General features: G+C 41.5%; 2 protein-coding genes across 2 annotated transcripts in view; one reads left to right on the forward strand and one right to left on the reverse strand.

Annotated features, from left to right (window-relative positions):
* Positions 1 to 1,048: 1,048 nt before the first annotated feature.
* On the reverse strand, positions 1,049 to 11,191 carry RMP64 (ribonuclease MRP subunit p64). The gene is made up of 9 exons (XM_083500918.1): positions 10,636 to 11,191; positions 8,452 to 8,606; positions 7,963 to 8,039; positions 7,353 to 7,484; positions 6,531 to 6,608; positions 4,892 to 5,244; positions 3,590 to 3,657; positions 2,410 to 2,666; positions 1,049 to 1,506 (listed from the first exon to the last, which is right to left on the reverse strand). Exons 1-9 carry the CDS (start codon positions 10,733 to 10,735, stop codon positions 1,083 to 1,085), a joined length of 1,644 nt encoding a protein of 547 aa, XP_083357044.1. The 5' UTR covers positions 10,736 to 11,191; the 3' UTR covers positions 1,049 to 1,082.
* Positions 11,192 to 11,279: 88 nt separating this feature from the next.
* BOC (BOC cell adhesion associated, oncogene regulated) overlaps positions 11,280 to 25,025 on the forward strand; it is a 128,986-nt gene continuing 115,240 nt past the window's right edge. Inside the window, exons 1-2 of the mRNA XM_083500886.1 lie at positions 11,280 to 11,460; positions 14,015 to 14,058. The gene's annotated coding sequence lies outside the window, so the exon portion shown is untranslated. The remainder of the gene's footprint in view (positions 11,461 to 14,014; positions 14,059 to 25,025) is intronic.

Raw genomic sequence — 25,025 nt, forward strand, 5'->3', positions numbered from 1 at the left:
ACCTCTTTGGACACATGTGGGGTAGTCATAAGTGTTGGTTTCTATTTCCCTCACTGAGCAGCAAAACTGCTTGTCACAAGACATTGTTTACATTCCACAGTCAGAGTTACTGTTGGATTCCCACGGGAATGGGAGACTGGATGTGACGTACACTGGTTTCCTGTTTTTCACTGTTCTGTCGTTTCTTTGTTGGAGAGTGAGTTGCTTCTCTGCTCTCACAGAGGCAACATGTAGGTTTGTGTGTTCTCGGTATAGAGGAGAAATAAAACAATTAGCATGTAGCACGATACCTCCTTATCCTTTCGTTGCGGACAAAGGGATTACACTCTGCTTGTATCAGCTCAAGATGGGCCAGAGCTGATCAAAATCTCACAATAAGCAGGTACACCAACATCACTCTTGCTTTTGTTTAAAAAATTAACTCTATGCACTGCAGTAGCTAAGCACAACTACCTGAGCAGAAGCTGAGTTGACAGCAATTTCTAATTACCAAATAGTTTTGAGGATTGGTTTGCTTCTACCTGCTTTGAGTTTACATAGCATGTAGCTAGGCATTACAGTATAGGTTCAGTTCTGTCTCAGCATATTCTAAGGAGTGCTAAGACTGAGAAATAGCTGAAGCAAGCAAATGTTGCAGTGCAATGTTGCTCAGGTTGCATGTGCTGTGCATTTCTTATTGTGCTGGTGTTCTGCTTCCCACCCATCAGCCAGCATTCTGGCTACAAAGTGGACATAGTCCTACTATTGTACTATTTTGGATGGGTTTGTAGGACCCTACAGTTCCCCCCCAAAGGTGTTGATTTTCACTAGACATTCACCCTGGGGAATGAGAGTGCAGTCCATGTACAAAATGTATTAAAGCATCTAAATGCATGCTGCTGCTTATATACAAAAGCTGGGTTTTGCTGTTAGTCTGCCACTTAACAGCAATTAAAGTGTCAACCTTATGTAATGATAATGCTTGCAAAAAACTTCAAATCAGGAAGCAGTGTTTTTGATGCATTCTGTTTAAGTAGGTAACACCCATCTTCTCTTAACACAAACTCAGTGAACAGTTTAAATTAGTTTAATGGAACAGAATGCTATAGGCCTATTACTTTAAAAATGTCATCAATATCATCTTCATTCTCTGTGGCTTCTTCCTGTTTATGGGAAGGCTTTCTTCCAAGCCCCACAAGGTCAGAAGGATGGCCATGTGATTGTTTTTCAACACTGTAGGTAGTACCACCGTTGTCAGCATCCCAAACTGGAGACAAGGAGCTAGAGCACTGAGGAAGAGGAAGAGGAAGATATCTACTGCCCTTCAAATGGATAGAAGTGTCTCTTTGTATGGGAACAATACAAGATGGTGCACTCCTTGAAACACATCTTGATTTCCTTGAGCGTTTCGTCTGTCTTTGTGGATGGGAATGTGCTTTAAGTCTTTGGCTGGGTCTCACTCTGCAGCTTGAAAGCACGAGATATTTACAGAGAGTAGCTTTAATGCAGCCAAGTTTCCGTTGTAAGCTGGAATGCAAAGATAAATTTTATCAACTTTAACAGTGAAATTCTTGCTGTGTCTACTCAAAAGTAATCACCCTAAAGTTTAATGCCAAGTAAGCTGACAATTAAGAGGGATTTTCTTCATTACAGCACAAGTAGATTATTTTGCATAACCAAGTATCTTTTGCACAAGCTAGTCTGCTCATCTGGAACAGCTTTGTCCATTATCAAAATCTAATATAAACTCCAGCCTGGACTGACACCAGGCCCTCCAAAATATGTTTCTACCTGCCCCTTTAGTTTTATTTTAAATATCAGACTGAGGAAGAGTAACTACCGCATTATGAATGTTATTAAGTAATAAATTTACTGTCCATAGGTTGGACAGGTAAGGCACTTACAAGTGTATAATTCTTTAAAAAGTGTAGGTTTGTGCGCCTGTGGGTAGGGGCTATCCAATAGGTCCAATACAAAAGGAGAAAGGAATGGGAAGTAAAGAGGAAAGTAAGCATGATGTTCCTCCTGTGAGTCAAAGTTTCCCCCCACCTTGGTCTCACAGCTAGTGGTGGTGACCAGGAATATACCTTCCTTCACTGCCACAATCCTAAGGTAAAGTTATATTCTTATAAAAACCCATCAGTCTTACCTTATTTAATATACAGATCTATGAACAGAATAATAGTTCTAGGTAGGCATAGACTGCAAGTAGTTTAGGGGAAACTGACATAGCACACTTTGCATTATGCTTCTAACAGTGCCAAATCACAGGATGCTGTGGCAGTGATCTATCCTGCAGTTTCATGCACCTTATATAATTTCCCACATTTATGGCAGCCTTCTCATGATCAGGGAAGGAAGATAGTAAGCACAGAATAGTCTTCTGCAGTTGCTACCTCAGAGAAATCCAGCATTGCCATTTATACAAACCTGCAACCCTGTGTTTCCACATGCTGCAACCGCCTACTTTTCAGAAGTTTCATTCCAAAGAAAAAAGCCTCTGGCCCAAGTTTATTGCTTTTGCACCACAGAACCGTTGTTCTGAGTGTGTCAGACAATTCTCTGAAGGTGTGTGCTTCTTGAAATTTGGAGACAAAAGATTTAAGATGCTGGGACCTCAGTGATTTAGAAGAAACCAATGTAGTTCTCTTTTTTGAGCCAGGAAACTTCACTGTGACTTTTGTATTCTGAAATAAAATAAAATGGAAGGGCATTAGTAAAGGAGAAAAAAGTATCTTTAACGAAGAGACTCATATTTCTAAGATTACATACTGTATCCTTGACTAGAAGGAACCTGTCTAGAAAGAATACAGAAGCAAATGAATGTTAAATATTCTTTTAAGTCAGTGGTTATCTTTGCCCTACATGCTGAACAGGATTATCCCCCCCCCCCCAAAAAAAAAGTTTTTTGCAAGCTCACACGGCCTTTATAATTGTGTTTCTTGAACGGTGGCTCCTTGCAATACATAACAAAAATTGTTTCTTCGCACATCTGCTGTTCAAAGCCATTATCTTAAACTTCACAGAGCATATTATGTATGACACTGGTACAGTGTTTTCTATTTTGGTGAGCAACAATTCAGCTAGGCTCCAGGCAGAGATCTTTCAAATTTAAAATATCATTAATAGTGAGGCTGTGAGAAACCTTGGAACTTCTGGTCAACTACAAGGATATGGTCAGCTACTAAGCCATGACCCTTCCCAGAGAAATTATTCAGATTCTAGCCGCTGAAGTTCTAAAGCTTTCAGTGGAATTGGCTTTCATTAAGCTTGCATAGCACCACTGTGTTAGTTTCTCCCATCTGCAAAAGAGGTGGACAAATGAAGTTATACATATTCATGGCAAATACCAAAACAAACAATTACCTTGCATATACTTTTGCACTGTACAGTATATATTTACAGCACTGTACAGTCCAGATCTGCAAGTTCACCATGTAAAAGCTACATTTATAGACAAGGACTTATATTGAAAGGTGCACCTCTTGAAGCAAATTAATGCCATGGCAGAAATTCACAGAGTAATGTCTTCTGCCCAGAAGAGAAAAAAAGGAGCACACAGAAACATAGTATATTCAACACAGACAAACACAGTATGAAAAAAACAAACCTCCCGTGGTGCAGGGTTAGGGAACTTGCATAAGCTCTTGACATCAAACGCAAACTCCTTCCCAAGATCTGGAAGAAAGGGCACAGCTGCCATGTCATAACAGAAAAAAGAGCTTGGCTATATGATTCTAAGCAGTTATCTGTAACAAAATTATTCTTCAATCAGTGGATCTTAATTTATATTCTAAGCATTTTACTAAGGTTAAGCCTAGGGAATATCAGAGTTCTTCCACAACACAGTCGTCAGCTATTTCCGGAGCATCTTGGGGCATGAGGCAATTTCATCTCTCCCCATTCCATACAAGCAGCACAAAGGACTGGTTGCCAGTTCATTTCCAGCCCAATTCAAGGTGCTCATGTTACTCTTTAAAGCCCTAAATGACTTAGGCGCTGAATACCTGAAAGACTGCCACCTTCCCTACACACCCGCTTGGTTGCTAAGATCAGCAGAAGGTGCCCTCTTGGTTGTTCCACCACCCTGAGAAGTTCCTTCAGGGAAGAGGGCGGTCCAGGAAAGGGAATTTGCTGTGGCAGCCCTTAATTTGTGGAACTTTCTTCCCAGAGGTGTGTCTGGTGCCTTCATTATACAGCTTTCTGATTATGCTGAAGATGCACCTCTTTACCTGCTACCTTTGACACTTGAGATGCATATTTTTAAGGACTCCCCTTATTTCTGTAATTTTAGTTTTAAACAGTTTTAAATATTGTGTAATATTGTGTTTTAACCTTAATTAAGATGAAGGGTGGGCAATAAGTTGTAACAACAAATTAAGAAGACACCTTCCATGCAACTTGATGCAAGTTTTAGAGCACAATAAATTGCATATCATGCTATAATACAGACATGAGGGTGGCCAATCCACAATGAGACCAACTTGGCTTCCCAACCTTCATCGCTTCCTCATTGCCATCTTGTTGCCCAGCAGCACCTGGCCAAAATGCCCACATAATACTTATTCCACTCTTATAAGAAATCAAACTTTTTGTGTAGCAACACACACTTAGGAAATCCCTGTCTATTGTCACCAGACACCTTCACTTTACTTCTTTTGGCACCTGACTAAAAATGATTTTCCTTAGGCAACCCTATCCAGACATGTAGAAGCTGCCATGTGTTTTAATATTGTTTTAGCATATTGTTGATTTTAAACATTAAAAAAGAAAAAAAATATTTGTTTTTAATTGTTTACCAATATTGTTTTCTCTCTTTTTTGTGAACCGTATGAAAATTTTATTAAAAGCAAGCAGTGTATTAAATGTTGTGAAATAAATATAAATAAAAAAGGAGGCCATTGTCTCTTACCTTGGTTAGTTCTTTTTACCAGAATTGGCTTCCCAATATCAATGAAAGAAGAAACCTTCTTTCTGACTTTTGTAGGCACAGCTGTACTCGAAGCGTGAGACTGAGATACAGCCTTGCTTCCTGGGAAAAGTCTAGTCATCCATCCAGGTCCAGCCTTTTTCAATACAAATGTTTTGTTGGGCATTTTCTTTTCAATCTCTGAATAAGTGGTCCCCAGAAATTCGTATATTTCGGAAGGAAAGGCAAATCCTTTAATGTAAGGCCTTGGATGAGTCTTTGAAACTTCCTGAAGCAATTCAAATAGCCTCATATATAGAGAAGCGAGGCTTTTTAACACACCTCTATAAATGATCCTATTGCAAAGAAAAAGAGATGAAAACACTTATATCTGTTACACAGCACCTGCTTTCCACATCTGGAATTTATTTGTGTAAATTCCATTCAAGGAAATGGACAGCAGCCTGAGGACTAAATGACCCTAGTTAGCTGCACCTCTGCCACCATGGAAAGACCATTAACCTGCCCCTGCTTCGATTTAAATACCACTTACGTTGCCTGTTTGCTCTTTATCAAACTGTACTCCCTTGTCTACCATTTGTTTTACCTCCTTCCTTAGTTTCTTTCAGTGTGTAAACCTAGGGGCAGTGCCTCTGCTTTGTTTCAGTGTATGTGTAGCAGCACTTGCCACCAGCCTTGTGCCCTGCAAGGAGCAATCTACTTTAACCTAACCAAAGGCAGAGGTGGACAGGCAGAGGAACCAGGGAAACGATTGCGGTCACAGCTACTTCATTGCTTGCTTTATCAATGGTTTACAAGTAAAATGCTGCTTCTCCAATTTCAATCCCACAACCCTAGTATTATCGGATTATTTTTGCTCTGGAAAATTTTACTTGTTTAGAAGAAAGCTGGTCAGGGTCAGTTAAGGGGAACACACTGTCTTGCCAAATGCAAGGAGATTCGGAAGCAATACAAAACACGAGTGAGGAGGGGGAAGATTTGGTTCCTAATCAGCAAGCAATATATACATACCAGGCATGCACTTCTATCTGGCACTTGGAAGCCTTCAAGAAGTGGTGAAGTGACTCCCCCAGGTAGCCTTAGATTGCACAGCCCTGTGGCTGATCAGTCTGTGCACGAGCTTCTAAATCACTCTGCCCAAACCATCTGATTTTATAGCCACCTCCTCCCAATGCCTCACTTTCCAATAACAATTTCGAACATTAAAGAAGGTTCCCAGCACTAACCTCCCTGACTGAATAAGGCAGCGGGGGGGGGGGGCTTCACCACCTCCCAACTGATTAGGACACCAGAGAAGGTTCTCACACCTTCAAAAACTTAGCAGCTGCCAGGGAGGGGGAAGGAACAGAGGCAGGAAGGGTAACCATGTTAGAATCACTAACTCCTTAATATACAATTGGGTCTTCCGGTTGGATTTCCCAGACACACACCTTCACAATTATTACTGAGCTGTTGTTAGTGCTACAGAAATTGTACATCTGTTCTAGGTCCTTCCATATGCAATAGGGAAGTAATGGGAAGGATGTGCACTGCTGGTGTTAGCAGGGACCATGCTCTGCTAAAGACATTGAAGTGAACAAGCAGAAGGGAAAGAATTAAAATGTTTTACAGGTATACATACCATAATCGGCTCAGCAACCCCAAAACCACAGTATTCAACAGTATGTACTCTTGCAAACACAGGTGCTTAAGGGACAAACTGATGAGCAAATTGATTAAGGTTGGATAACAACTAAGGTTGGACTACTAACGAAAGAGGCTAGAAACCCAAATTACACACACACTTTCAATTATGCACACATATTCCTGCATGTTTCTTTCAATCAAATATACTTAGGACTGAACTTATTGAACACTTTGTGCATGAACACACAGTGGAACTCAGTGAGTAGTGAGCCTTAAGATTATTTTTTTTAATTGAGGATTATATGCTGCTTTGGAGGCATATACTCAATTAAAAAATCAATAAAATCAATCATAGAACTGTAGAATTGTAAGGGAGCATGAGGGCCATCTAGTCCAGGCATAGGCAAACTTGGCCCTCCAGATGTTTTGGGACTATAACTCCCATCAGCCCTAGCTAACAGGACCAGGGGTCAGGGATGAGGGGAATTGTAGTCTCAAAACATCTGGAGGGCCAAGTTTGCCTATGCCTGATCTAGTCCAACCCTCTGCAATGCAGAAATCTTTTGCCCACCGTGGGTCTCAAACCCACAACCCTGATATTTAGAGTCTCATTCTCTACCAACATGCTGAAGATGAATCACAAACGACTGCTTCACCACAAAATACATAACAAAATGACTTATTAATAGAAGCAAATGACATGTCATCAAATCTGTTTTCCCTAACAAATATGTGGTATATCCTGTGACATTCTGCACCACTAAATGAGAATTACAAGAACCTTCAAATTAGATTCCAAACTGTTTCAGAAGGATACAGAAAAGCTGTGCAACAACATTCAAGCAGACGCAGCAACAGCTTGCAGCCACCCAAAATCTTTACTAATATCACTTCTATCACAGGTTGACTGGGAACCAAGGCCTCTTCCGGATTTTCTGTTTTCTGTTTTCTATTGAAAATAAAGAGACAAGAAGAAGATGGTGTGGTTAAGTGTTGGCACCCCACAATATTTAATGCTGGTTATGTCCTAGGCCTCACAGCAGGACTTACTTTGGAACTAGGACTTACTTGCTTTTGGTTAGGACTGTGCTGTTGGTTACATAGGGGGGGGGGGGAAAGGACAAGGCAAGGCATGGTACCTTCTGTTGGGCTGACTTCAAATAATATAAGTTTTTGAATTACACAGATCTGTTCATTCTATATTGAAAAGTTCAGACTAGTTTCAAAGCTTCTACTGTTTTCCACTAGCATAGATTGATCCAACAAGACAATCTGCTGCCTAATAAGTGTTTGAATTTCAGCTGGTTTGAATCCCATAGTTTCCAGCAGGTTTAAAATATGCTGATGTACTTTCCTAAATAGCCAAGTAAATCTAAACTACAGAATCTAAACTAGAGAAGTGAGATGTTCTGGCTTATGGCACTTACGTGGGGCCCAAAAGAATAAGGTATTGAATTGGCTTCTCCAGATTCATTCTGTTTAAACGCTTCAAGCACTGTTCTACCTGAAAGGGAAAGAGGGAAAGAAGAAATTTTGACATGATTCATGGTAGTAAGCATGTAGAATTATGCGAAGAACAATCTGTCATAGCATGTGTATTCTCCTTGAATTAAACTATGGAAAAGGCATTTTAGGAGGTACAGTAAAGGAACTGCCTGTACAGTCTCCTTGCGAATAATGGCACATTGATAAAACTTTATTGGTCCAGGAGGCATTTACAGCCCCATTTTCAATGAGTGCAGCAGCTGTTACCCCTTTTTATAGTAATTATTTGGGGACACACACACAAATACAAAACAGCCATCAGACCACCACATACAAAATGAAAGCAGTGGATTTCTATAGATGGCTGCATTTCAAAGAATTCCTTAAGCATCCCAAGTCTAAATATACTTCCGGACGACTCTCAACCTTACCTGCTTGAGGGACCGAAATGACCTATGACGACTCATCTGATAGTGAAAGTTATACATGATTGAATGCAGCAGGCTCTGTTCTGCAACCATGGCTTTGTTTTTCAGAAGGATGTCCACAGCATGACACCCCTTCAGAACAGCGGAAAGGCTTCTCACTGGAATAGGCAAACAAACATATATATATGAAACTGTGTACTTCAAAGTCCTAAACCGTTCAGAATTCCCAAGAGCTTGCTAACTTAACTCTAGCAAGTGTATATGTATATGGAAGTCAGTAATATTTTCCCCTTTGCTGATTTGAGCATGGAAATTAACACACCAGTTTCAAGCACTATTTTGACTCGAATCAATTTACAGAACTTAAAGTCCAGTTAGCAACTCTGTTGTACATTACTGCAAGATGCTACAAATAATAATTTAATGGTATAAATAATAAAATTATTATTATTCTGCACAGACCACCATAATCCCTCATCCCAGTCTCTGAAAGTGACAGCAACACTCAAGGCCCACAAAACCAATGGGCCTCCTATCATGAGCCTTGTGAAGACAGCATAGCAGGAAGGAGTTGTTTCAACTGCTTGCACTCCAATTGTGAAACCTCACTGAAAAACTAGTGTCCAGAGGTTCTTTCTTGGGATAATGAAGGCAACCATGCAGTTTCTGGAGTTTATTCAAAAAGTAGTTCCACAGTTGTAGAAGTTATTATTGCACTGATATCTAAGCAGCTCAGTGTGGAATACACACTTCTACGCTCACAACAACCCTGTGAAGTAGTTGGTCTTTAAGGTGCTACTGGAAGGATTTGTTTTATTTTGACTATGGCAGACCAACACGGCTACCTATCTGTACCTGTGAAGTAGGTTAACCTAAGAGAGAGTGACAGGCCCAAGGTCACCCAGTGAGCTTTATACCCGAGTGGCCATTTGTACCCTGGTCTCCCAGGTCCCACAGCACTCTAACCACTACACCACACTACCGTTATCCAGATTACTTGTGCTATCAACTCACTTTGACCATTTAAGTTTCTGTATCAGTTTCTGTATCATGTTTCCTCAAATTACAGCAGAACAAAAGACAGAACTCTCCTCCCCACATATCCATGCATAACTTGTATAATAACATACCCACTTTTAACAACATACCGGACTAAAAGGAGGAGAGAGAGGCAACATTTAGCTTAATCCTATGCATGTTTACTCAAAAAGAAGGTCCTAGTGAGTATAGCAGAATTTTCTACTGAGGAAGTGGAATAGGACTGTAAATTTACTTTCCAATCCTGATCTATTAGGTTCAACTTAGGTTGATAGCTCAGTCCATAAAGCATGAGACTCTTAGGGTCCTGAGTTCGAGCCCCATGCTGGTCAAAATATTCCTGCATTGCATGGGGTTAGACTAGATGGCCCTTGTGGTCCCTTCCAACTCTACAATTCAATTATTAATTTCTACGAGCCTATTCAACTCAACAGGAAAGCACTGACTACAGTTAAGCACAGGACCGTGTCACAAAACCGTGGCGACTTTGTTCTTTTAAAACCCGGAGAGACAAGTGATATCCTGTATGCTATAGGACTTTCAAAAGGGGAAAGTGAAATTTGGAAAAGAAGTGAAAAAGATCTCATGGATACAATACTGGGGGAATTGGAACTGGGGTTGGTGTGGCAAACTCTTGGGATATAGAGAAGAATGCCAACAAATGGTCAACATTAGGAGGATTGGAATGATTTTGAATCTATCGGTTGCATGTGCTGTCAGCAACTTTGGCGGAACATGTCTTTGAACATTTGAACGAAACCTTGTGGGCTATAACAGATTCGCAAAACCGAACTTTGGAAAAAGTATCAAATGCTGTGTCATGTTTAACAACTGCGCCTTAATCTTTATTCCATGTGTGCAGTTGGAGCATGCAAAGACCCTGTGACTACCAAAAACAAAACAAAACCCAAGAATGTGAACTAATGGATGTGAACTAATTTGATCTTCCTCCCACTGGAATGATTAAAACAAAAGACCCCCAAGAAGCAAAATTCAGCCAAAACTATGCTTTCTAAAAAGAGGTGAGCGAGGCACGTGTTTAACTTCCACCTATTGAAACCAAAAAGGGGTACACTTGCCTGCGAGCTAAGCTCTACTGAGAACCACATTCTCAGAGCATAAGTAGGCTTCCCCCCCCCCCCCGCTCACCTGACGAGTGCTGCGCCAATACAGCGACCGTCGCGCTGCACGCGGGCCACGGCACCTCCAAGCGATTCCATACCGCCTCGCTCGCTGCGGGCGCCGCCATCTTGTCCGAGAGGTGGGGCTGGACTAAACCAAATCCCAGGCAAGCGGGGAGGCAAAATATTTGCAAGGACGCAGCTGAGCGGGGGAGGCGCGCCAGAAAAAGCGCGCCAACCGTGAGGCTTTGCCCGCCGGTGGTTTGCGAAGGCAGGAGCCGTTTGGTGACCAGGAAGAGGACGAAGGGCGCTTGTAAGGCTGCAGCCGTCGACACGCGTCGACTGATTCACACGTTCCAAATTTGAGAAGAGCTCTGGTGCGATCAGACCGAAGAACCCCCTCATCCAGCATCCGCGACCAGCCTATGAGAGACCCGAAAGCAGGCCATCCGGTTTTAGGCATTTGGTTAAAGAGCAGGATGCTGAACCAGATGCGCCTTTAATCTGATCGAGCAGAGCTTGTTGTTTGTTCTTAAAAGTGCCTTAAGCAGCACCGCCTTAGCCAGAGGCTGTAGAAACCCCAAGAATTCTGGGAATTGTAGTTTGGTAAGGCTTCTGGGAAATGTAGCTCCGTGAGGAAATAACGATAGTTCCCATGATTCATTGCGGGGGAGAGAAATGTGCTTTAAATGTAGGGCATGTCTCTCCGTTGTCGTTAGGCTTGAGTGAAAGATGCAGGCAGTTTAAAATATTTGGGGTTTTTTTGACATTCAGATCCCGCCTTTTCTCCACTGCTGGCTAGGCTTTGCCTCATGAGTGTTACATTGCCAAGGCAGATGAGAGACCCCAGAAGGTTGTATTCCACATGCTTTTTGTTATATCTCTGATCTCCCATCACATTTGTCAAGCAAAACAATGGTGACCCAGCTGTAAAACAGAGAAGTCAAGTTTTCATAACTCATAGCAGTATAAAAGCACAGATCCCTCTGTTAACAAACAATTCACCATGTTTGTAATCTAAGAACAGGATGCATCAAAGTAACTAAAGGCTGGGTTAGGTTGAGGCAGTTTGTTTCTCCCAAAACTATATTTGCGATACATTGAGCATATACATCCGCTTCTGTTGTCCAAATCAAATTTTTACAAACTGATCCTGAAAAAACTTGCAGGCCGCAATAGTGCAGTATCAACTAATACAGGTTAGTGCAGGCAAGTTGTGCGTGTGTGTCCACACACTGACTTCAATTACCGGTATACCATCACATCAAGATGAAAACTGATTACTTTTCATTTGTTTATAGGCTGGGAGCTCATAAAATCATTGACATACTATAAATTTCTTGGTGTCCTATAGGAGAAGCAAAGATCTTGGACTGCTTCACCAAGATCTAATTTTAATATGATTTAGCCAATATATTTCTATCAATATTGACAATTATACAGATAGATTCCTGTCCAGATCAATATATTAAGGAATTGGTGCAATAACCAATAAATGACTTTGGCTTTAAATTAAAGTTTGGGTAAATATATGAGATCAGCCAGTTACTTTATCTTTAAGGGAAGCTCCATTTTCTCCAAAAGAGCCACACCTGAAGGTGTTTTATTGTGAGCTCATAAAAGAGCTCTGAGGATAGCATTTCTTCTTTAGCTATAAAGCATAAGTTGTTGGGTTGGTTTTTTTAATGGTAGTTTTGAGAAAACCACTAAATACAATAGTGCATACAAAAGATTTCACTAAGGTCTTATTAGCTGAAGTTAGGAGATACTATGAGCAGCCTTTAATTGAGGAACAAGCACAGGCTATCTGTTTCCAGTGTTGTTATAAAATGAAACAGATGAAGGCTCATGGGTTGGATTCTGCATTAAGAATGGTAATCTTAGATATTGATAATGCCTACATCCATTCTGATGGTACTGTTTCCTTCACTTTACAGCATTTGGTAAGAATTAAGATGAAAATTGTTTCAGTTACACTGTCAGGTTTACAAATGAGTTTGTATTTTCATAATGCCTATGATACTATCATTGTATAGCTTTAACCTGTTTATCTGGAAGTAAATCCTATCAACCTTAATTGGATTTCTGAATATTTAGTTGAGGAGTTGTGTTATTCTTAAAAGAAAAACAAAAGAAAGTTTAAGGGGAAAGGTGGAATGTAAAACTGAATAATTAGAAATTGTTGCAAATTTACTCTGATTCCGTGGCTAAGGACGATAGGTACCTTTTTGTAATGAGTTAACATTGTGATAATATGGCCTATTTTAGCTTGGTTTATTCTTTTCCCTTTGCAAAACTAAAATGAGAAATGCAAACTTGCAGAAACAAAAATCCATTTGAATCCCTGCTAAAATAAAAGTTAGAGCAAAGTTAATTGCAAATTGGTTTGCAATTAGCTCTGAATGGCCTATTCGATAGGCTATGTATTTTATGTTTTATACTGTAAACCACCCTGTGATCTTCAGATGAAGGGCAGTATATAAATTTAATAACTAATAATGGTGATAGCTCCTCCAAGTACAATGCCGTAAGCTTCATTTGTATATGAACATATATCTAAGCCAGTAATTTATAATGCAACTATGGGCCAATTCATGCAAGGCTCTTTAACTCTTGTTTAATCTGTGGATATACGTAGGCTAGCTATTGGTTGAATAAAAGTCCTGAGTAAGGACAGCAGGAGGGTTAAAAGAACGATGGTGGAGATCTTCACTTTGGTTTCTTCATCTTGCAGTGATATCTCTTCCAATGGCAGATCATTTAGTTTTTGGAAGTTAATCAGTATCAAACAACTGTATCAGCAGGGAATTGGACTAGATTACTTTTGAAGTCCCTTATAATTATATGGCTGTACAGCAGGCGTGCCTAACCATTGGCCCTGTGGTCTGATGCAGTCAGACCCCAATTTCGGTGATGTCAAAAAAAGTAGGGAAAAATTAGACACAGCACTGAGATGGGCAGAGAGGTTTAAATATCTCTGCCCAGCCCAGCACCCTAATGATATGCAAATCGCCCCTTCCCCAATTATCAGATTCCTTATCTGATGAGGTGGGAGGGAAATTCTTCTTCCTCAGTTGATCTACCTTTTGTGTGCCTGCGTAAGAGCACTCTCTTGTTTTGTGTGTGAGAGAGTGTTTGTCCACCCTCTGCTGCAGCCCCCAAAAGCAGGCCCTGTTCTAAACTTATACAACTCCAGTCCTATATTGTATACCTTGATGGGCCTACTGAACTTTCACTATTTTGATGGGCCTACTGGACTTGCACTATCTTGGGTGTCAAAGATGGAATCTTACTCAGATTTCTGTATTTTATCAAGAAACTTGGGGCTCTATCCATTAATCATACCTTGAACATGCATTAATGTTTAAAAGCATAGGGGCTGAAACTTTATTTGCTCTTTCTTCCAGATAGTCACACAAAATAACAAGCCAATGATAGATTGGAAGATAAGGTAAGACTGGCGCTGAATGCAGTGCTCTCTGTTCTGACGTAGTATGTCTACCCATGCATTAGGTATGTTACATTAAGATAAATAGCTTGAAACAGTCACAAGTAAAGTCCCATACAGATGTCTTGGAGGGGAACATCAAAGTTGGGTAGTTGCCTGGATTTGATAAAATTCACTTTGGCCTGCATTCTCCATCTTAAACCAACTCAACCCACAAGCAGTTATTTGGAAGAGATTAATTTAAATGCTGAACTTGGTTTGTTTTTTCCACTTTTGGGTTGATAATACATAAAACCATTAATTGCTCCTTACAGTAATTTGAAATCACTTTACTACTAGCAAATGCCAACTGAATGCATTTTTGAGAGGACTTTAAAAAAATCACAAATTCATGTGGAAATGTGGAGAACTGAATTTAAGACTGGAACAAAGGGAAAGAAACGGAAAGAAACCAAAATTGATAGATCTACAGTCACATGTCAGCTTGCAAAATATTGAAGCATATACTCAATTCTGACCAAACTAAGTCTCCTGGTGTATATTAACTTCCAGAGTAAATATATTACTTCTGGTAAATGAGCCACCATAGCTGCTAGAGGGCCAGGAAAATTTGTGTCCCAGGCTTTTTAGACTCATCTACCCATGTACTATCTGAAACCAAAAGGACATGTTGGCTGCCAGATGTGAAATATATTGGCGTTATTTTTCGCTCTCTTAAAGTGATAAAGGATATGATATTGATGCTTTCTCAATGAAAGGGAAGGTGACTCCAAACTGCTGGCCAGCATTCTGTTCCCTGCAGTGACCTAGTCAGGTACCTCCTGAGAAACCCACAACCAAGATTTGGGCCATAGCTATCTTCCTAGCGTTGCTTTTCAGCAATTCATAGGCAAACTTCTGAACGTAGCTCCGTATCACCCTCATACCTGCCATTACCAGATCTTCTCTGGATTTGACCGATTATTTCTTAAATACCTCATGTACCCCTTAATTCTCTGGATTCCACATGGCGGCGGGGGGAATCCATTAGTTAGTTGAGTAGAATATCTTGTCGCAGCCCAGTGTTGCATATGTGGGGGGACAGAAATCTGTTGCTTTGTGGTAGAGCACATGCTCCCCAGTTCAGTTTCTAGCATTTCCAGATAGGACTGGGAGAGACGCCTGCTGGGAGAGCTGCTACCAGTCAGTGTGAATAATAGTTTAATGATTGAATGGTCTGACTTTGTGTAGGCGGTTACCAATGTTCTTATCCAGGGTTGGGCTGACCAGCTGCTAGAATAAACGGTTTCTTACCCAACAGTCTAAGTAAGCCTTGCTAACACTATTGCTTAAGTGTGGGGAGGAGGAGTCCAGCACAATCCATTTCTCTGATAGGAAAGGAGCCACTTACTCAAGATTTCATAGCTTGTTTTCTAAACTGCCTTTGCCTTCCGATACTTATCGTGGCTAAGGCTGTGCCCTTTCATGCAAAGCTGCATTTATGAGCTTGCTATCTGGTAGCTGTACAGACACAATGAATTGTCCACAAGATGGCAGCAAACACTGTACTATTATGTCAGCCATTTAAGTCCTTGTGTTCTACTATACTAGACCCTCCAAGTATCCCTATTTTCCAGGGATGTCCTGGATTTACAAAAGCTGTCCCGGTTTCTGATTTGATCCTGGAATGTCCCCCTTTTCCTTATGATATCCCTATTTTCATTGGAGAAATGTTGGATGATATGGAGTTTTCTGATTGCCGAGCCATCTGTAGGCAATCCTGTATAGGGAAGTTTTTAAATGCTTAAAGTTTTGTTATGTTTTTATATATGTTAGAAGCTGCTCAGAGTGGCTGGAGCAACCCAGTAAGATGTGTGGGGTATAAACAGTAAAATTGTCATTATGGAATTGGACGTCCCTATTTCCATCAGAGAAATGTTGGCGGGTATGCTACACCAGTCTAAGAGGCTTTGCTCTTCCAGTGCCCTTTCCTGGGCAGCCACAGTGGAGAAGTGTATGGAACTCCTATAGCAACTAAAATGGGGACAAAGTAACATGGACTGAATGAAAGGCTCTATCCAAATTATTTTAGTTCATGATGTTTTTGCTCATAGAATATATGTGTGACCCCATAAATATAGTATGTATTTTCCTTTTGTGTGGTGTTGACAGAAGTGCACCATCCACAACTTAGCCTTATGTTGTTGTTGTTTAGTCATGTCTGACTCTTTGTGACCCCATGGACCAGAGCACGCCAGGCACTCCTGTCTTCCACTGCCTCCCACAGTTTGGTCAAACTCATGCTGGTAGCTTCAAGAACACTATCCAATCATCTCATCCTCTGTCATCCCCTTATCCTTGTGTCCTCAATCTTTTCCAACATCAGGGCCTTTTCCAGGGAGTCTTCTCTTCTCATGAGGTGGCCAAAGTATTGGAGCCTCAGCTTCACGATCTGTCCTTCCAGTGAACACTCAGGGCTGATTTCCTTAAGAATGGATAGGTTTGATCTTCTTGCAGTCCATGGGACTCTCAAGAGTCTCCTCCAGCACCATAATTCAAAAGCATCAATTCATCTTAGCCTTATACAGCTTATTAATTGCTAAACCTCCATCCTCCCAGAAAGTATGACATAATTTAAGGCCGCAACATGTTCCTTTTCCTCCATTCAACCAATGCCTGATGGTAGAAAGAATGGGCAGCGTCCAACTAAATACTTATTCTAGCTCAAGGAGTGTGACAATTTTGCTTGTCAGCTTGAAGCTCATCCTTTTCCTACCTTTCTTTTTTTGGGGGGGTGCAGATATATGAAATGCATTTTCCCAGTGACAAAAACCACGTAGTTCTAATGTTTGGGGAAATAATATTACCACAACAGAAATCCAAAGGAAGTAAGATGTTGGGATCCGCCATAGACACCATCTCTGTGGGACTGTGGGGGCCCAGGCACCCACAAATTTTCAATGAAGGAGCCAGGCATGTCAGCATCACACATGCATGCCAAAGTGATGTTGGTAAGCCCTGGGCACCCACTGTTGCGGAAGCAAGGCAGCATGCTTGGTATGAGCTGCAACACATGGAAAACATCTGGACATTTATTGCTCCATAAACTGATCATCTATAAAGACTTAAAATGGGGTAGTTGTCCCCTATCTGTGCTCATAGGATAACTTCACAAAAGTGATGGGAGGACTGCAGTATGAAATAATATCCTCCAAATTAGCTTCGTTAAACTGGGGGCAGTGGTGTTATGAATTAAAGCATGCAGGAGGAAGCACAAAATGGAGCATGTCAATCTTGTATGAAGTTGGGTTGTCAAGTAAATATGCAACACTCAAATATCCTTGTTAGTCACTTAGGTTTTGAGTGGGTGGGGACAATTTCCTGGTTTGGAGGCTTTTATTAGCACGGCAATATGATTATAATTTTTTATTGCTTTTTGTTTACAAACATGAAACATCAAAAAGCCATTCATTGCATAATCAAGCACACCAGTATCTAATGAAAATCAAGATCGCTTTAAGCAAAATCATGGAGGAACTGCTACTAATGGCCAGGGAGAACCTGGACAAACAGGTGGTGTGTCTTCGTTTGTAATCGGAAACACCACCATAGTTGGTGCCTGCCTGATCGCAATGGATATTCACACCTCTTGATTGTTAGGCTCTGTATATTCTGTAACTGTAAGAAAATTGTTGTTGAGGATAGGCAATGTGTACTGACAGATGACAGGGAAAAAAAGAAATTACTCTTTGTGTCTACGTAAGATCCTTTTGTTACAGAAATAGTTTCCTCCTCTTAGTGCAAAGCTGTAATTTCTATTTTCCCATTCCTCTAGAAGCACAGTGTTTTTGTTGATGGCTAATATCTCTTCTATCAGCTTCTAAGGACACATTCTGCCCTGATCTTCGTACTGCTCATAATTACTTAGCTCATAACAAGCTCCCCCAGAATGGCACTAGGCTCTTTTGTTCTTTAGAGTTTTTATGAGACAATATCTGTCAAACTAATCTATGGAGATAAATCAAACACACAGCCATGGCTGTTAAAAGCTGTGAGTGGCTTCCTCTCGTAACCACTTATTGTGCCAGTTACAAAGAAAGCATGGAAATATGGGAGTGGGGAGTAGGCAGAAAAAGTGTTTTCTAAAGGAAGTATAGGTTTCTTAGGTCCCACCACCCATAGAAAAATCTAAAGCTACCATATCAAAATATTAACACAAAATATTGTGTTGGAATGCAGATGCTTCTAACAGGAAGAATGTTAAATGCATTTAGTTATCAATCTGCTCCATATATATAGCTATTTGCAAAACAAGTTTTCACTCTTAAACTATGCGGGGAAGGGTGCCATAATGCAGTTGGAGTCACTGCAAGACTGGAAATATTGCATACTGCAAACATAATCTTAAATGTGGGTGCTTGAACAGTCTTGGTGTTTTCCAGTGGGAGAATCAAGCATGTGCACTGAGATTAATAGCATTGGAAGCATATGTTCCACCAGTCCCTGTTTACTCCTCCATGTCTTTGGAAAAATGAGGCACAGTGGAGGCTGCAGTATCTCTATGAAATATGGTTTATTTATACATATTTACATCGGAGTCTACTGTGAAGAGAGTTCCAAGCATTTCACATCACAAGAGAGTCCTCCTAAGAGCAGCCAGCTCGGATCCACAAGCAAATGAATCAGCTATGCTGCCTGTGCCGCCGCCGCTGCTGCTGCTGCTGCTGCTGCTTCTTCTTCTTCTTCTTCTTCTTCTTCTTCTTCTTCTTCTTCTTCCTCTTCTTCTTCTTCTTCTGCCCAGCATGGCTTTCTCTTACTTCCTCCATCTTCTTGCCACAAAACCCCTTGCCCAGCAACTCCTCCCCTTCTGTCCCAGACTGCCCACCAAGAATATGTCATTGCCCACTGCAATTCCCATTTGCCCAGACTCAAGGATCATCCTTTGATGTATTGATCTGCATCTTTGTACTCCTTAATTCCTTCCTCCTTGGGCAATGCCCTGGTCTGGAAGAGAAACATGGTCTGTATATTTACACTGATAAATCCAAGGCCTATCATCTCACTTTATTTCTCAAAACGCTGATTAAACCTCAGCACCTAGGAATCTATGAGGAGTCAGGGCACCCAGAAACCTAGGAGAATCGGGGCACCCACAAATCCGTAACAATATAAATGAGCATATGTAATTCTTGTGCACATTTTTGTTATAGACCAATTCCCTGGGGCTTTTGAACTACCTAGCAGCACATTCCTGATGCCCCCCTCTTGCTACAACTGTAGCTTCCTTTTTCATATGTTGGCTAGTTTGGCCTTTCATGGCACACTTGAGGGTGTTGTAATCTGAAACTGCTACCATGGCTCTGTCACTTCAGTATCAATGGAAAGGTCAAAACCAAGAAAACATAGGCTTGCCAGGTCAGGAGATCCCAGACCCAGAGATTTCAGGGCCCAAACCTGAGACCAGGGTTGGCCCTTGGTGATGTCACAGGGTGGGTTCTGGAGATGGAGGTTAACTGGGAGAGGGGAGTGGAGAAGGGCAGGTCCCCCAGAGTGTCTGTGCTGTAATTTGGAACAAGCACCTGCCAGGCTGAAGCTTGCAAGTGGCACGCACAATTTTCTGGTTGTTGTTGTTGCTGGCATTCTATCCTGCTTGGAGAGTCAAGCTTCTCATCTGCCACCTAGGAAAACCTGGAGGTCTTGCACTGCCTTGCACTGACTCAGGCTATTGGTCCATCTAACTCAGTATTGTCTACACTGACTGGCAGTGGCTCTCCAGTGTTCGAGACAGGGATATTTTCCATCCCTACCTAGAAATGTTAGTGTTTGATCCTGGCAGCTTCTGCACACAAAGCAGATGCTCTACCACTAAGCTATAGCCCTTATTGAGACTGAAAGAGGTAAATATGGATCTATTGAGTGGTGTGTGTGTGTGTGTGTGTGTGTGTGTGTGTGTGTGTGTAGATGTGTTTTCATGAAGATAATAATATCTTAAAGTATCTCAGTTTATGAAGCAGAGTCCCCAAGCAACCAGAAAATAAATGAAATTTTGCAATAATATTTTTCTTTTGGATTTTTTTTAAAAACTCAAGTTAATCAAGAGTTGAGCCGGATAAAAGCACTGGGATTATGCTCTCATTTTTTCCTTGTCTCCTACAATGTCAAAAATCCCATTAAATCCTATTTATACAGATCGTTTTCAGAACTATGTTTACATTAAGTGCGGGGGGGAGGGAGGGAGAGAATGGGGGGGGGGGAGAAATCTCCGTCCAGAAATTGCCTGGCAGTGGATGAAAAAGATTCCACTTTGGAATAAGAGCAGTGCAGCAGCACATATGTATACTCATACAGATACATAACAAAGCTGGGAGATATCACCTAAAAAGCAGCCCTCTTCCTGCCTGTTAAGATCCCAAGATGGAAACACTGTCAGTACAGCCAAGCAGATAGATGTTTATTCAATTTGCAACTGCAACCAGAAGCAGCAAAAGGGAAAAAATGCTTGCTGCAGCTTGTGTCTCATTTGCCTTTAATAACCTTCTGTTCCTTCAAGTAAAGCTCTTTCTGAGTTTTTCCACACATCTCCATGTATGGCAAGGATTCCGTGATGGGGAGACACCAATTAATTAGCGGCAGACAATCCTTCGAGGGCTCTGGCTGCATAAAAGTCCAGATTCAAGTGGTCTCTTTATTCCAAGATTGCAGACAAGGCACTTGGAGTTTGTCAACAGACGGCTGGAGCTGGTTGACAGGAAAATCACACAAGCCAAAGGAAAGAAGTGTGTACGGTTACAGTCTTAATGTGAGTCGAGATGATTAGATGGTGGGGTCGCCTTTGAGCCAAAGAACTTGAGTGTAATGGAGAAATGTTAAGATGGCATGAGGTTATACAAATGGTAGCTGAAGCAATGGAATTCTTCAAAGACTTCTCATCCACATAAGTGAATGATCTAGCTAGTGGTCTTGCTAACAGCACTCGTATGGAAGCCGAACAGAAATTATGGGGCCTGACAGATATTTTCTAGGTCAGATTTCTCCAGGTAAGTTCTTCTCACGTCAGCTGAGACGGAAAGCTCAGTCCCCTGGATTCTGAAGTGCAACTCTGGCAGGGATGAAATCAATCCAGGCTAGCTCAGAAGGCACTACTCCCCTGGAACAAGGCCGGTGTTTCTACAAATGTGAGCTCTATCCTGAGGGAGCAAACAGAATTCATGTAAAAGCCTGCTGGATCAGGCCAATGGCCAACTAATCCAGCATCCTGTCCTCACAGGGGCCAATGGGAAGCACAAAAGCAGGACCTACACATAACAGCACCCGATCCTCCCAACAGGATTTCCTGTAGGCTCTTTAAAAAGCTTTGCTGTCTTCGATCAATTCTACACTAGAGCACCGGTGAGGTATTGCTGTTCTGAAGTAAAACTGAGGTTCCACACGGCACTTAATCAAATACTGTACGTGGGTGGGGAAATTGCGCTCCTGCAGATGCTGTTCGCAGGGCAGGTACAGGGGTACTGTATATTGGGTCCACACATAGACTCTACCACTCCTAGAGAAAAAGTGATGAAGCAAAATGCATAGGCACCCTTCAAAGCAATATCTGTGCAATAAGTCAGCCTGGCTGTTCCTGTTGTTCAGTGGTTTTAGCCAATGAGTAAAATCAGTGCTGTTCAGACACCATGCAATAAGGATCCCTGCAGTCCTAAAGAGCTGCTGTCTCCACCTCCCCTTTAGTACATTTTTCCTGCTTCTGTCTCATTTTCTAGGTATCTGTATCATTTGCCCTTCCTGCTTCTCTTGTAGCCAGGCTGGATCTGTCATATGGTCGGTTTCTCTGAGATGAGATACTCCCTAGCGGTTATCTTCTGGAAGTACTACAACTATTATTATTTGTTAGACTTATATATACCGCCCTTCATTATAAGATCTCAGGGTGGTCCACAATAAGTGCAGGTAGATCAGAATATTAAAGAATCCACTCCCCGCATGACATTTCTCCTGCTGTCCAGGAGCCAAGGATCAGGCACTTATTAAGGATTCACTGTATAGTAAATTTCACTGTAAATTTATAATTGTATTCATGTCTATACAGAAATGAATCTCTAGGTTTTAATTACTCAATACCAGTTCTTGGTTGCTGTAACTCTGGGAAAGCTAGTACTTTGCTTCCTAGATCAGTGGTTTTAAAACTGCTTTCTTTAAAAGCTTACTAAGGATTCTTTTGTTAGAAGATCATTAACAGGTCTTGCTTCAAATATGGTTTGACCACCAATATCCATGTTCCCCATCAATAGACAAGTGCAGGAAAACATTGGGTATGTTTTTAACAACACACACAGTTCACATGGGGCAACAAGAAACCCAGCTGCCCTGGCCAATGAATTGCGCACACTGGCTTGTGTGCCTTAGAACATGTAATGCACAGGGAATCAGTGACAAGTACAGTGACAAGCAGATTTGATGCAGAAAATGTTCCCTGAAGGTAGAACATTTGCAAAGGACTTGATCATTCAAGGCACTCCATGACTAAGGGTCATAACTACTCTAGCAACTATCTAGATCAGGCATCCCCAAACTCAGCCCTCCAGCTGTTTTAGGACTACAACTCCCATCATCTCTAGCTAACAGGACCAGTGGTCAGGGATGCCTGACAGTTTGGGGATGCCTGATCTAGATCTCCGACTTCTACTTGATGGATCCTCATTAAAAGATTTTTCCTGTGACTGCTCTGCAGATGCCGTGACGGTGATCACTGCTCTTTTATTGTTGAAATAAAAAAATTCCTTCCAGTAGCACCTTAAAGACCAACTAAGTTAGTTCTTGGTATGAGCTTTCGTGTGCATGCACACTTCTTCAGATACACGTGTGCATGCACACGAAAGCTCATACCAAGAACTAACTTAGTTGGTCTTTAAGGTGCTACTGGAAGGAATTTTTTTATTTTGACTATGGCAGACCAACACGGCTACCTATCTACTTTTATTGTTGGTTGGCATCCATCTGCCTCGGAGCAAAATGGAAGAGTGTGCCTTTGGAGATAAAGTCAAACTGTTGGGAGAGTTACAGCACCTGCTGCAGCTGTAGAGAACAATATGAGAAGGACATGTTTTGTTGTAGCTGGGGCAGATGAAGGGATCCAGTTGTGCTAATGCAGGTGTGCCATGGAGCTTCTTTCTGCGCTCCTCCCTGTGGTCATTCCTCCTCTGGTCACTGCTGTGGATACACAACCCATGTATTCATGGTGTAGGTTTCAGTGTGGAACTTTCTTCTGTGCTTTTCCTTCCACCTCTCAACCAGCTCCGATCCTGTTAACATCTTGAGCGTCTACACTCACACTATGTGCTCTGACATTCAGACCAAGGACCAGTTCTCTGAGGAACTAGACCAGGCTGTCAGGATGGTCCCAGCCTGCAAACATCATTTCTGCTGAGAGATTTCAATACCAGAGTTGGGGACGATCATCACACATGGGCAATTGTATAGGCTACTTTGGTATCGGCGGCATGAACAAGAACAGACAGGCTGCCTGAACTGTACTCATATCACTGCTTCTGCATCACAAACACATTCTTATCTACCAAGGCAAAACAGCAATTGTCCTGGAGACATTCAAGGTCAGGCCACTGACACCAGCTGGACTTGATTGTCACCAGGTGATTGTCACTGAACTCTGTTCATGTCACACAGAACTACTACAGTGCCGTTGGTGACACAGATCACACCCTGGTGGCAAGCCAGATCCTTCTCCAGCCCTAGAGGACCTATAGCACAAAGCAGAAAGAGTGACCATGAATCAGCACTGCCAGAACAGCCATGCCTGAACTTTGTGGACATATCTCTGATTCCATCAAACAAGCTCTACTGAACTGCCCCAGAAACAGCACTGAAGCAAGATGGAGCTACATCAAAGAGGCTCTTTTATCAGACAATCTTTTATCAGATAGTATCTGTTTTTAGTTACATAGAATATGTTTTGCTTTGGATTAAATGGTTTTATATATTGTGTTTTAATGCTGCAATCCACTCTGGAACCTTAAGGTGAAGAGCGAGTAAACTACAACAACAGCAACAGCATTCAAAATATATGGAGGTCACCAGGTTGGAAAAGGCTAGGTCAGTGGAAGAAAGAGAAAGGTGTAGTTTGATCAATAGTCAACAGCCTTATGATTTAGGGCAGAGGTGGGCAGGCTTCGGGCTTGAGGGATCTAGTTCAGGTTTTTTCCTCAAACCCTGAAATCCAACAACCAGAGCCAGGTGCAAAACAGCAGGTTTCAGGCAGGAAGCAACTTACTATTAGCATTAAGAAATCGGGTGCCTCTGAGCACATGGTTATCCCAGGAATTTGTTTTCAATCTCATAACTGAGTTCACAGCCCTGGTTTTCCATTTCAAGCTCTCTTCATCTTAATCTAATCTAGAGGGGCGGGAGATCACACCCTCTTTCCTGTTCCTATTGTTAAATAGTTGGAAGTCAAAATTCTTGCTTATCTGCTGCAAATCAATAAATCAGTAGGCCCAATCTACCTTGTGGCCACCCCTGATTTCAGGTGTGCAGTTACCTGTGGCTCATGCGCTCTGTTTTGTGAAGATTATTTTTGCTGTTGTATTTTGACACAGCACTATTCATAATAATAATAATAATAATAATAATAATATCTTTATTGTCATTGCCCCCTTCGAGGACAACGAAATTACTTCCTCTATTCCGGTCATTTTATTAATCCTACATTTTGTTTAGGGCCTTTTAATCTCAGCTAAAGTGGACCAGACTGTCCAGTCCTCAAAACATTTGTGAGCATTTCACATCGAAACACATTGAAGTGTGGAAGAGGAAGTGAAATCCACTCTCATCAAGCAAACATTTCAAGCAAATCCAGATACCGGGGGTCCTTTCAGACTAAGTGCTTATTCTGGAATTGTCATTGTTTGTGCATTAACTTGTTATACCACATTCACATGATGTCATCTTCAAATAATTATTTTGTTTTGATTACCTCC

The sequence above is a fragment of the Podarcis liolepis genome (genome assembly GCF_965112155.1).
Source record: "Podarcis liolepis genome assembly, chromosome: 4".
NCBI lineage: Eukaryota > Metazoa > Chordata > Lepidosauria > Squamata > Lacertidae > Podarcis > Podarcis liolepis.

Coding starts and splice junctions, on each gene's coding strand:
- RMP64 (XM_083500918.1), bottom strand. CDS start 10,735: ATGGCGGCGCCCGCAGCGAGCGAGGCGGTATGGAATCGCTTGGAGGTG. Junction 3,658..4,891: donor GGTAAAAAGAACTAACCAAG/GTAAGAGACAAT, acceptor CCTTTCTTCCAG/ATCTTGGGAAGGAGTTTGCG. Junction 2,667..3,589: donor CTAACCCTGCACCACGGGAG/GTTTGTTTTTTT, acceptor ATTTTATTTCAG/AATACAAAAGTCACAGTGAA.